General features: G+C 39.1%; 1 protein-coding gene across 1 annotated transcript; it reads left to right on the top strand.

The window, feature by feature from the left end:
• The first annotated feature begins 11,600 nt into the window (after window positions 1-11,600).
• LOC107465555 (uncharacterized) lies at window positions 11,601-12,101 on the top strand. Its single transcript, XM_016084533.1, has one exon. The coding sequence runs from the start codon at window positions 11,601-11,603 to the stop codon at window positions 12,099-12,101; it is 501 nt and encodes a 166-aa protein (XP_015940019.1).
• Window positions 12,102-12,726: the final 625 nt, after the last annotated feature.

Genomic DNA, 12,726 nt, shown 5'->3' on the forward strand with positions numbered 1-12,726 from the left:
ATTGATGGCGGCATTCATGAGAATCCGGAAAGTCTAAACCTTGTCTGTGGTATTCCGAGTAGGATTCTGGGATTGAATGACTGTGACGAGCTTCAAACTCCTGAAGGCTGGGCGTTAGTGACAGACGCAAAAGAATCAATGGATTCTATTCCAACCTGATTGAGAACCGACAGATGATTAGCCGTGCTGTGACAGAGCATAGGAATGTTTTCACTGAGAGGATGGGAGGTAGCCATTGACAACGGTGACACCCTACATAGAGCTTGCCATGGAAGGAACCCTGCGTGTGGGAAGAGGACTTCAAGGAAAAGTAGAAATTCAAAGGACAACGCATCTCCAAAACTCCAACATATTTCTCATTATTGCACACCAAGTAACGATTTGATTCTCTCTTATTTTTCTAATAATTTTAAATACTTTGACCTCTTACAATTAAATCCAAATAACCTTATTGGCCTCCTGACTAAGATTAATAAAATAAACATTGATTGCTTCAAACCAATAATCTCCGTGGGATCGACCCTTACTCACGTAAGGTATTACTTGGACGACCCAGTGCACTTGCTGGTTAGTTGTGCGGATTACAAATTCGTGCACCACCTTCCGTAGAAGAAATCATTCACAATTGAAGAAGACAGTAATACCAGAGTTAATCCGAAAGGACAAAGCATCTCCAAGCCTTAATCATCTTCTTATCACTGCTTATAATCAAACATTGTAATTCCATTTTTCATCCCTTTTATGCTTCTAACCAAATTCAAACCAATAACTCTTCTATCCGCCTGACTATGATCTGCAAGATGACCATAGCTTGCTTCAAAGCACAATCCTCGTGGGATTGATCATGACTCGCTCACGTATTACTTGGATGACCCAGTGCACTTGCTAGTTCAATTGTATGAAGTGTGGGAATTTGTGTACCAAGTTTTTGGCGCCGGGCCGGGGATTGTTCGAGTTTGGACAATTGACGGATTACCTTGTTCCTTAGATCAGATATTGTCTTTAATTTTGTTAGAGTCTTTTATTTTATTTTTCTTTTTTCAAAAAAATCAAAAACTTTTTCAAAAATTTTTTTCTTTTCCTTGTTTAATCTTTGTTCTTGGTTTGAGTCCCTTGTTTTTGTTCTTATTGAAATTTTCAAAAATTTTGAGTCTTTCTTTCTAAAAATTTTCAAAAATATTTTCTTTATTTAAATCTTGTGTCAATCTTTATGTTTGGTGTCTTCTTGTGTATTTTTCTTTACATTTTCGAAAATTTTGTTCTTGGTTTTCAAAACTTTAAAGTTTGGTGTCTTTTGCATGTTCTTGTGTTCTTTGAATTCTTTGAGTTTTGTTCTTGGTGTTCTTCTTAATCTTCAAAGTGTTCTTGTTTTTCTTTTTATTTTGATCTTAAAATTTTTAAGTTTGGTGTCTCTTTGTGTTTGTCTTCAAATTTTCAAAAATTGAGTGTTTTAGATCTAAAAATTTTAAGTTTGGTGTCATTTTGTTGTTTTTCTCTTTCTTCATTAAATTAAAAAAATATCTTTTCTTATCTTTTAATTAATTTTCGAAGATTTCATTAAAAGTTTCAGATTTTAATTTTAAATTTTTATCTTATCTTTTCTAATTTCAAATTTTAAATTGAAACATTTTCTAATCTTCTATCTTATCTTATTTCAAATCTTTCTTAATTAATTACTTATCTTCTCTCTCTTCATTTTCAAAATTTCCTAACTAATTTTTCTCTCTCTTAATTTTTGAAAATTCCCTTCTATTCCTCTCTTTTCTTTTTCAAAAATTCATTAACTAATTTTCAATTTCTTTTAATTAATTAACCTTAATTTTCGAAATAAATAAATAAATAAAACAAAAACAAAAAAATAATCTTAATTCTTATTTATTTTTTCTACTTCTATTTCTTCTACTACTTCTTCTATCTTCATTCTTCTTTCTCTTATTCTACCTTTCTTTATCATGAACCCAAATGGGAATGCGGAGTTCAAAAGAACTCTGAGATCTTATACAAATCTCACTACTGACTTCTATGGAAGAAGTATTAGCATACCACACATCAGAGTAAGTAGCTTTGAACTAAACCCTCAACTCATTACTATAGTACAGCAAAACTGCCAGTATTCTGGACTTCTACAGGAAGAACCTACTGAGTTCCTGGCAGATTTTTTAAAGATTGCTGACACAGTACACAATGAGGGAGTAGACCAAAATGTCTACAGACTATTACTCTTTTCCTTTGCCGTAAAGGGCCAAACAAAGAGGTGGTTGGATAACCAACCCAAAGATAGTTTGAAAACTTGGAAACAGTTAGTAGACAAGTTTTTAAATCAATACTTTCCCCAAGGAAGATGACCCAGTTGAGACTGGACATCTAAAGCTTCAAACAAGGAGATAGAGAATGTCCCAACAAAAATGTCCCAACGAAATGTTTTCAAGATGGTTACAATTAGATATTTTCAACTATGGACTTTCAGACATGGCCAAAATGTCTTGGGACCACTCTGCGGGTGGTTCTATACATATGAGAAAGACAATTGAAGAGGCTCGTGAGCTTACTGAGACAGTTGCTACTAATCACCATCTGTACTCAATTGTTGAGACTTCTATGAAAGGAGAGGTTAAAGCAGTATCTACTTAACCTAACCTTCTAGAACAGAATGGCCCATTGACTCAGCAGCTGCATGCCTGATGCCAGGGCATCTTGGCCAAGTTTCACTAGCCTTTTTACTATTTTTAGGTAGTTTCATGCATTTTATTAAGAAATAAGCAAGTTTTGGATGAATATACACTTACATCTTGATTCAAGCAAATATTATGAACTTTATATGATTTCATGAGAATAATGCATGAATTGAAGGCCAATTTATATAATGCAAGATCTCATGACCTGGAACAAAGCTTTGATGCACCTTGTTTGTTTGATTTCAGGACAAAGGAAGCATGAAAGAACCACGTTAGTAGCCACGTTAATATCACTAACGTGACCACTAATATGGAAAGGGAACAAGCTTGCAATGTTAGTGGTGAAGTTATCACCACTAACGCCTTCGAAAGCCATCACAACCCACGTTAGTTGTCACGTTAGTAATACTAACGAAGGAACTAACGTGGAAGGAAAAGGAAGCTCCAACGTTAGTGGTGAAGTTAACACCACTAACGTTGCAAAGGCCAAAAACATCCACGTTAAGAGCCACGTTAATGCCATTAACGTGAGCTCTAACATGGAGCAATAGAGGATCGCCAACGTTACTGACACTAACTTTGTCACTAATGTTGGATCAGGCCAAGTGCACCTACGTTAGTGGCCACGTTAATGCCACTAACGTAGGAGTTAACATGGAGCAAAAAATGAGGAGCCAACCTTAGTGACACTAACTTTGTCACTAACGTTGGAGATGGCAACATACCCACGTTAGTGGCCACGTTAATGCAATTAACGTGAGCACTAACGTGGAAGAGGAGTTTTGTAGCATTAGTGACAAAGTTAGTGTTACTAACGCCCTCGAGTCTTGGCATGCCTACGTTAAGGACCACGTTAGTTACACGAACGTGGACCATTAACGTGGGAGAAAGGGATAAGGAGCAGCGTTATTGGAAAAGCTAATGCCAATAACGCTAGCGAAGGATGGAAAGGCTACGTTAGTGTTCACGTTAGTGCCACTAATGTTGGAGTTAACATGGCTCAAGTAGGTTGGAACGTTAGTGACAAAGTTAGTGTCACTAACGTCTTCGAACCAAAATTCAGACTTAACATTAACACCACTAACGTCTTGACTAACTGCATACCATGCCTAACTCACTCTCTTTCTGCAAGCAAAGCTGAGCCCACTGAGAACTGTAACTGCTTCAACTAAAGATTAAAGGCCCATATCCAAGACTTGGAGAGCTAACTAGAAGATCAGAAGAGTAGTATATATAGGAGTAGTTTTGAACTAGAAAGAAGCTTGGCATTATTGGGAGCTACATTCTGTATATTTACTTTCTAGGAAAATTCTAGTTTACTTTACAATGCACTTTTCTTTTACGCATTCCATTCCCAGAGCTATGAACAACTAAACCCTTTTTTATTGGCTTAGGGAGCTCTGTTGTAATTTGATGGATTAATTATAGTTTTCATTCTTCTTCCTCTTTCTTTTCTCTTGATTTTGCTAGAAAGCTTTTGGTCTTCAACCAATTGGTTAGTTATCTTGGAAAAGAAACTCTCCATCTCTTAGATCTCCTTTTTAAATTTTCTGTAATTCTCACTCAATTTGGCTTAGCTTGACTAGAACACTCCTCTAATTAAAGTTGCTCGACCAATCAATCCCTGTGGGATTCGACCTCACTCTATTGTGAGTTTTTACTTGACGACAATTCGGTATACTTACCGATAGGAAATTTGTTGAGAGACATGTTTTTGTGCATCAAGTTTATGGTGCCGTTGCCGGGGATTGATTTTGTATCGACAATGATTAAATTAGAGGACAACTAGATTGAGCAATTTTCTTTTGTTTCATTTATTTTGTTCTGTCATTTACTTTCAGTCTCAGCCATTTTCATTTATTATTTCCTTTTGTGTTATTTTCTCAATTAATTCACAACTCTGTCAACTAATCCACTAACTGTTTGATAAATTGCTTCACTCACACTAACAGTAACCTTAACGAGAGTGATTTTTTCACTTTTATCTTGCTTGTGTAATCTGCTGATTGTATGACAGGTAGAAGAAGATGAGCTTCAACCTCCTTTGAATCTGAACTTGAGAGGACCTTCCTTAGATTAAAGAGGGAAGCAAGAGGGAAGCAAGAGGGAAGAGGGTGGTTGGTACTGAGGAAGAAGAAGAGGATTTTGAGAGAGACATAGAGGAAAACATGGAAAACCACCATGAGAAGGAAACACAAATAGGGCATCTGGAAATCCCAAGGGTTGAAAAATAAGATAGTCAGATGCTACAACAGCCAAGGAAAACCCAGGGGGCGTTGAACCCACAAGAGCTATCTGAAACCAGCAACGAGGTGTTCCTTAGAAGAGAGGCAACCTAGAGTAAGGAATCACCAGAGGAAGGGAGAAAAAAGATGCCAAGAGGATAGAGGAACAAAAAGATCCCTATAGAGAACTTCTCTCCAGGAGATAAAGTGATATCTGCCCATCATCCCGTAATCTCACCTCATCTCCCCACCATTCTATCTCAGCTACCTCAGGTGTATACCATCAGTAAGATCCTCTCTTTAGAACATGTGGAGATTTTCAAGGAAGCAACTGGAGATAGATTCACTGCGAGAGGAGAAGACTTGAGGCACTATCAACCTCCTTGACGAAGGCCAACCGTCAAGCTAATGACGCTAAAGAAGTGCTTCTTGGGAGGCAACCCATGTTTTATATCTTTTCCTTTAAGTCTTTAATAGTAGTTAATAAAGCAAGGGTCATGAATTTCAAATCCACTTTGATAGACATTTAGGTGAATTCTTGTATGCAACATATAGTAAACAACAAGTTTGGCGTTCAAGGCACACTAAGAGGGCATGTACACGAATCATATCATGCCAATCTTAGAGTCTTAATCAACTCTCTTTACACCACATGGTCACAAACTAAGTTTGGTGTCACCAATGTTGCATACATAATTTCCAATGAAGTCATTTGGTTTGTATTCATGAATAGCATTTGGTTTGTCTAAATTGAAAAATTTAAAAAGTAGTTATTCAACTCTTTCATTTTTTTCCGCCACAATTCAAACTAACTTTTGATTTTCTTTTGTCTTGCAGGAGAAATGAAGGAAAGATTGGATGGAATTGATGGGACAACCCAAGAGAGGGGTTCGACCACTTCACAAGGGGATTAGACACACGTCTTTAAAAGCGATGCCTTGGGAAATGTTTCCTTGCAACATTGAAGAGAGATACCCTTGGAGACCGAAGCAATCACCTCATAAAAGTGGTGATCCTTGTGCCTATTTCATGCCAAACCCCAACCGTCCACTATTGGTTCTTACCATCAATCCACACCCTTCAATTGCCTACCATTCTCCTATTTAAATAACTTCCACCCTACACCCTTCCATATTCAAATGCCCCTTTCATTCCATTTCTTACTCTTGAAACACACACAGCATTCCTTCCTCCATCCAAATAAAACACTTTGACCCACTCCTCTAGCTACACCCTCTGACGTTACACCCATACATATACCTATACACTCGCTAGTTCAAAGGTCACTCATGGCATCCTCAAGCTCCAAGAGGCAAAAGGGCAAGGAACAGGCAGAGAGTATCCCTGTGGATGAAAAGAGGTTCAAAATTGCATTCCACGAAGTTCAATTTGGATGGGTGACACACAAGAAGATATTGCCAGAACTTGCATTTCAGTTCAACGATGATGAGTGTCCGAAGATTAGAGAAAAGATTAAACGGAGGAGCTGGCACGAGCTCACGAACCCAATCACAAGGGTAAATGCAAATCTTATCAAGGAATTCTATGCTAATGTAGCTAGAGAAGACACCACTAGGGCCCCTACCTTCAAAAGCTATGTGAGAGGAACTGAGGTCGACTTCAGCCCCAATGCCATCATGAAAACTCTTCAATTGAGGTCAAGACCCTTTGACGAGCCCAGTTATCAATCAAGAATAAGTAATGGCCCCGATAATGATGAAATTGAAGAAATTATGAATGACATATGTGTTGTGGGATCAGATTGGGTGAGGTATTCCGATAGGAGGCCAAAGTTCATTAGGAGGGGGGACCTCATCCCAGAAGCCAAGGGATGGTTTGAGCTCATTAGAAGGTCTATCCTCCTAGCCTCAAATAATTCTGAGGTCAACATTGCTCGAGCTACTATGGTACACTGTATAATGAGGGGTGGAGACATTAACGTACATGAAATCATAGCTGAGGGAATCCAAGAGGCTGCCGAGAAAAATGATCCGGATGCTTGGCTTGGCTACCCGAGTACCATATTTAGACTATGTGTGAAGGCCAAGGTAGTTTTCGAAGATAGCAATCCAATATGGCTAAACCCCGGAAGGTCAATCACACTCTAGCGCATAACCTATGTGGCACCTGCTCAACAATAAAGAAGGCCTCAGAGAAGAAAAAGAACATCACAAGAAGAACATCAACAAGGAGAGCAATATGATCCAGCCAACATAAACTTGAGTCACATTCACAGAGCTATTGAGGATCTAGCAAGGAGATATATGGAGGGGAAAGAACAGCAGTTGCACTTCCAATCTCAAATGATGAATCAACAGGCAGAGCTATATAAACAACAAATGGAACAGCAACAGGAACATTACTCCCAACTTGCCCAAACCATCAACCAAGTGTCGGAAAGGCAAGAGCTTCAAGACAAGCACCTTTAAGAACTCAACCAGCGTCAAATAGCTCAGATGAAAGCATTCAATGAGGTCAATGTGCTTAATGAAGGAAGACAATTACACAAGGAAGAACATGATGTAAACACCCAAGCTAAGCTGACTTATGTGGCTGAGCATATGCATAACTTGTACTCAACCATACCAAGGTATGATGCAATCTGCAAAGATCTAAAGGAGCAGAAGAAAGGAAAAGTGAAACATCAAAAGGAAACATTGAAGAAGAAGATGGAGGATGCTGATTTCTGGAAAAAGTTGATCAAAAAACACAAAGGAAGTGGAGATTCGAGCAATCAAGAAGGAACCCCAAGGGAAGGAGACAAGTAAGGAGATGGACATAAGCACCCCCAGTGAGCAAAAGGTGGTGGAGTTCTTTCTTTTTTTTCTCTCTTTCAAGTCTAAATAAGGAAAATCATGTATGAAATAGATCATGCTTCCATAGTAGCTTAGGGATTCTCAATTCTTCCTTTAAGATTTTATTTCTTAAGTCTATGTGTGCTAGTCTAAGTTCCCTATTGCACTTTCACCTTGCTTAATTGTATGCTTGTCTTTTGAGCTGAATGAAAAGAAATGTTATGAAAGAAACAAGAGTTGAGTTCATATTATGAAGTAAAGTCCTAATATTTGTGGTGTGGTAATTGATTAGCTAAGTTGGTTCACCAGCAAGATATAAGGGCAATTATGTGTTTTGAATCATATGCTTGAAGCACATCCTATGAGACTAGCTAAATAACAAGATCCTAATAAAAAAAAAGAAAAAGAAAAGCTAGAGTGCAAAAAAGAAAGAGAAAGAATAAGAAATAAGGCTAGGCACCAAGGGTCTGAATCTTGAGGCATATGTCTGTGGTGCTTTTGTGTAGAAGATTTGCTTGGATGAATAAGTTCTTAGGAGTGCTTTATCACTTGGTAACTTGGGTTAACTAACCCGAGATTATTAATTAAAAATCCACTATCAAGAGCAACCTTGCTACAAAGCACTTAGTAACCTAAAGTGGTGCTGGACACCAAGGCCTCAAGAAAGAAAATAACAAACCATATGCCTGTGGTGTGTATGTGTGGAGGAGAGACTTAAGGGAGTAGGTCCGTAGGGGTGTTTCAACACCTAGCACCTTGAACCAACTGGTTTGGGATTGTTGGCTGAAAGCTTATCTTAAAGAGTTGCCCCCTCACAAAGCACTTAGCCTAAGAAAGCAATAAACCCTAAAAAAAAGGGGGGAATGATCAATGAATGAGGATCTCATAGGATACAATCAAGTAAGTGTTCCAGGGCATGATAAGGACCTGAAAACCAGCAAGGGCATGAACCTAAGTTGCCATGCATGATAAGGACTTATTCCTCTTATTCTTTCATTCATCATTCTTATAATCAGTACTTGCTTAGGGACAAGCAAGCTTTATGTTTGGTGTTGTGATGCCAGGGCATCTTGGCCAGTTTCACTAGCCTTTTCTTTACTGTTTTTAGGTAGTTTCATGCATTTTATTAGGAAATAAGCAAGTTTTGGATGAATATACACTTACATCTTGATTCAAGCAAACATTATGAACTTTACATGATTTCATGAGAATAATGCATGAATTGAAGGCCAATTTATATAATGCAAGATCTCATGACCTGGAACAAAGCTTTGATGCACCTTGTTTGTTTGATCTCAGGACAAAGGAAGCATGGAAGAACCACGCTAGTAGCCATGTTAGTATCACTAACGTGACCACTAACGTGGAAAGGGAACAAGCTTGCAACGTTAGTGGTAAAGTTATCACCACTAACGCCTTCGAAAGCCATCACAACCCACGTTAGTTGTCACGTTAGTAATACTAACGAAGGAACTAACGTCGAAGGAAGAGGAAGCTCCAACGTTAGTGGTGAAGTTAACACCACTAACATTGCAAAGGCCAAAAACATCCACGTTAAGAGCCACGTTAATGCCATTAACATGAGCTCTAACGTGGAGCAATAGAGGATCGCCAACATTAGTGACACTAACTTTGTCACTAAGATTGGATTAGGCCAAGTTCACCTACGTTAGTGACCACGTTAATGACACTAACGTAGGAGTTAACATGGAGTAAGGAATGAGGAGCCAATGTTAGTGACACTAACTTTGTCACTAACGTTGGAGATGGCAATAAACCCACGTTAGTGGCCACGTTAATGCAATTAACGTGAGCACTAACGTGGAAGATGAGGAGTTTTGTAGCATTAGTGACAAAGTTAGTGTCATTAACACCTTTGAGTCTTGGCATGCCTGCGTTAAGGGCCACGTTAGTTACACTAACGTGGACCTTAACGTGGGAGAAAGGGACAAGGAGCAGCATTATTGGCAAAGTTAACGCCAATAATGCTAGCGAAGGATGGAAAGGCTACGTTAGTGGTCACGTTAGTGCCACTAATGTTGGAGTTAACATAGCTCAAGTAGGTTAGGACGTTAGTGACAAAGTTAGTGTCACTAACATCTTCGAACCAGAATTCACACTTAACGTTAACAGCACTAACGTCCTGACTAACTGCATACCATGCCTGACTCACTCTCTTTCTGCAAGCAAAGCTGAGCCCACTGAGGACTGTAACTGCTTCAACTAAAGATTAAAGGCCCATATCCAAGACTTGGAGAGCTAACTAGAAGATCAGAAGAGTAGTATATATAGAAGTAGTTTTGAACTAGAAAGAAGCTTGGCATTATTGGGAGCTACACTCTGTATATATACTTTCTCTATAAATTCTAGTTTACTTTACAATGCACTTTTCTTTTACGCATTCCATTCCCAGAGCTATGAAAAACTAAACCCCTTTTCATTGGGTTAGGGAGCTCTGTTGTAATTTGATGGATCAATTATAGTTTTCATTCTTCTTCCTCTTTCTTTTCTCTAGATTTTGCTAGAAAGCTTTCGGTCTTCAACCAATTGGTTAGTTATCTTGGAAAAGAAACTCTCCATAATTGGATATCCTCTAAGCCTTGGAAGAGGAATGATGAGATCATGCTAGAAATGCTTTCTCACATTGGAGTAGGTTGGGGGTTGGATGGATATCGTGACATGTAATCCTACCAATACTTTGATCTATGAAGGTGTGTGGTATAATTAGTGACCAAACTTCATCTCTTCCCATGAGCAATTAAATCAAGGAATTGGAAAATTGTTCAAGCTTAGAGAGATTGGGTTGCCAAGGAATTGGGATCCAATCACCTAAGATTGCCAAGGAGATCAATGAATGCATTGATTAAGGAAGAGATGAAGATGAACTTGATCCGGTGAATGCAACATCTCCTATGCCCAATGAATTCCCCATCCCTGATCTTACCTATTCTCTTTATTTTCTGTTATTTACTTTCATGCTCATCTCCCCAATTCCCCATTTAAGATTCTGCAAATTTATATTCCATGTCATTTATCTTTCCCACCTTTAAATTTTCTGTAATTCTCACTTAATTTGGCTTAAATTGACTAGAACACTCCTCTAATTAAAGTTGCTCAACCAATCAATCCCTGTGGGATTCGACCTCACTCTATTGTGAGTTTTTACTTGACGACAATTCGGTATACTTACCGAAGGGAAATTTGTTAAGAGACAAGCTTTTGCGCATCAATGCCCTTGCCCAGCAACTACAGGAATTACAAGAGACTTTGCGAGAAACTCAAGCTTCTAACAGGAATGTAGAAGCTCAGCTGAGTCAAACAAGTCAACAGTTATCTAAGCAAATAACAGAGGAATGTCAGGCTATTCAAAAGAGAAGCGGGAAATCCTGAAACACGCAACCTCAGTATAATAAGAAAGAAAAGCCTACAGAGGAACACTAGGCTGAGGCCCAAGACATCTCTTAGGGCATTGAATGCCCAAAGAGGAATGTCATTGGTATTCAACGTCAAGAAGGGTATCCATCCTTGGCGTTGAACGCCCAATTGAGGACACCAACAACGGCGTTAAACGCCCAAAAGGGAATAGCATTCCTAGCATTGAACGCTAGGAAGGGGGAAGCAACGTGGGCGTTGAACGCCCAAGCAAGGGAGGCCAGTCACATATTGATAACAACCCTCCTAAGCAAACTAGTAACCCCCCTTCCAACACACACGGCACTCGGCCTTCATCAACCAAGATTGATGAGTATAATGTTAAGATGCCATTTCCTCAAAAACTCTGTCAAGAGGAAAAGGATAAATAGTTTGCCCGCTTTGCGGATTATCTTAGAATATTAGAGATCAAGATCCCTTTTGCAGAGGTTCTTGAACACATACCTTCTTATGCTAAGTTCATGAAAGACATTATGAGTCATAAGAAAGATTGGAGAGAGACAAAAACAGTCCTCCTTATTGAAGAGTGCAGTGCAATCATTCAAAACAACTTACCAGAGAAGCTTAAGGACCCTGGAAGCTTTATGAAACCATGCACTCTAGGTGATGCTTGTACAAGGACAACTCAATGTGACCTTGGAGCAAGCATCAACCTAATACCTGCTTCATTAATAAAGAAGCTTTGCTTGACTGAGGAAGTCAAACCAACCCGCATATGCCTTCAACTTGCTGATGATTCTATTAAGATACCATCAGGAGTAATCGAATACATGATTGTCAGGGTTGGACCCTTTGCTTTTTCTTCTGACTTTGTGGTGTTGGACATGGACGAGCACAAGAGTGCATCCCTGATTCTAGGGAGACCCTTCTTAATTACAGGAAGAACCCTCATTGATATTGAAAAAGGGGAAGTAACCCTGAGATTCAATGAGGAAAAGTTCGTACTGAATGCTGTAAAAGCCATGCAGCATTAAGACACCCCAGAGGAATGCATGGGTATTGACCTCAATGATTCCCTAGTGGAAGAAGTAAACATGGCTGAGAGTCTCAAGGAAGGGTTGAATGACATCCTTACTGATGAACAGTCTGACTTGGAGGATCCTTTGGAAACTCTTAAGGAAAAGGAGAAGCCTCCAAAGCTTGAGCTTAAGCCATTACCATCTTTCCTGAAATATGCCTTTTCGGGAGATGGAGATACTTATCATGTGATCATAAGCTCTGTCTTAGAGCCACAAGAAGAAGAAGCACTAGTTCAAGTGCTTAAGGCACATAGGACCGCCCTTGGGTGGACTAGAAGTGACTTTAAGGGCATTAGCCCAACCTGATGCATACATAAAATCCTGCTGGAGGATGATGCCAAACCAGTGGTGCAACCATAAAGGCTACTGAATCCAGTCATGAAGGAAGTAGTGCAGAAGGAAGGGAGGCATGACGGTGGTTCATAATGAAAAGAATAAACTGATTCCTACAAAGATAGTTACAGGTTGGCGTATGTGAATTGACTATGGGAGGCTCAATAATGCCACCAGGAAGGATCATTTTCCTTTACCATTTATTGACCAAATGCTAGAGAGACTAGCAGGGTATGCATTTTATTGT

The sequence above is a fragment of the Arachis duranensis genome, chromosome 9 (genome assembly GCF_000817695.3).
Source record: "Arachis duranensis cultivar V14167 chromosome 9, aradu.V14167.gnm2.J7QH, whole genome shotgun sequence".
Lineage (NCBI taxonomy): Eukaryota > Viridiplantae > Streptophyta > Magnoliopsida > Fabales > Fabaceae > Arachis > Arachis duranensis.

Excerpts from the sequence above, each read along its gene's own strand:
- LOC107465555 (XM_016084533.1), top strand. The coding sequence starts at position 11,601 with ATGAGTCATAAGAAAGATTGGAGAGAGACAAAAACAGTCCTCCTTATT.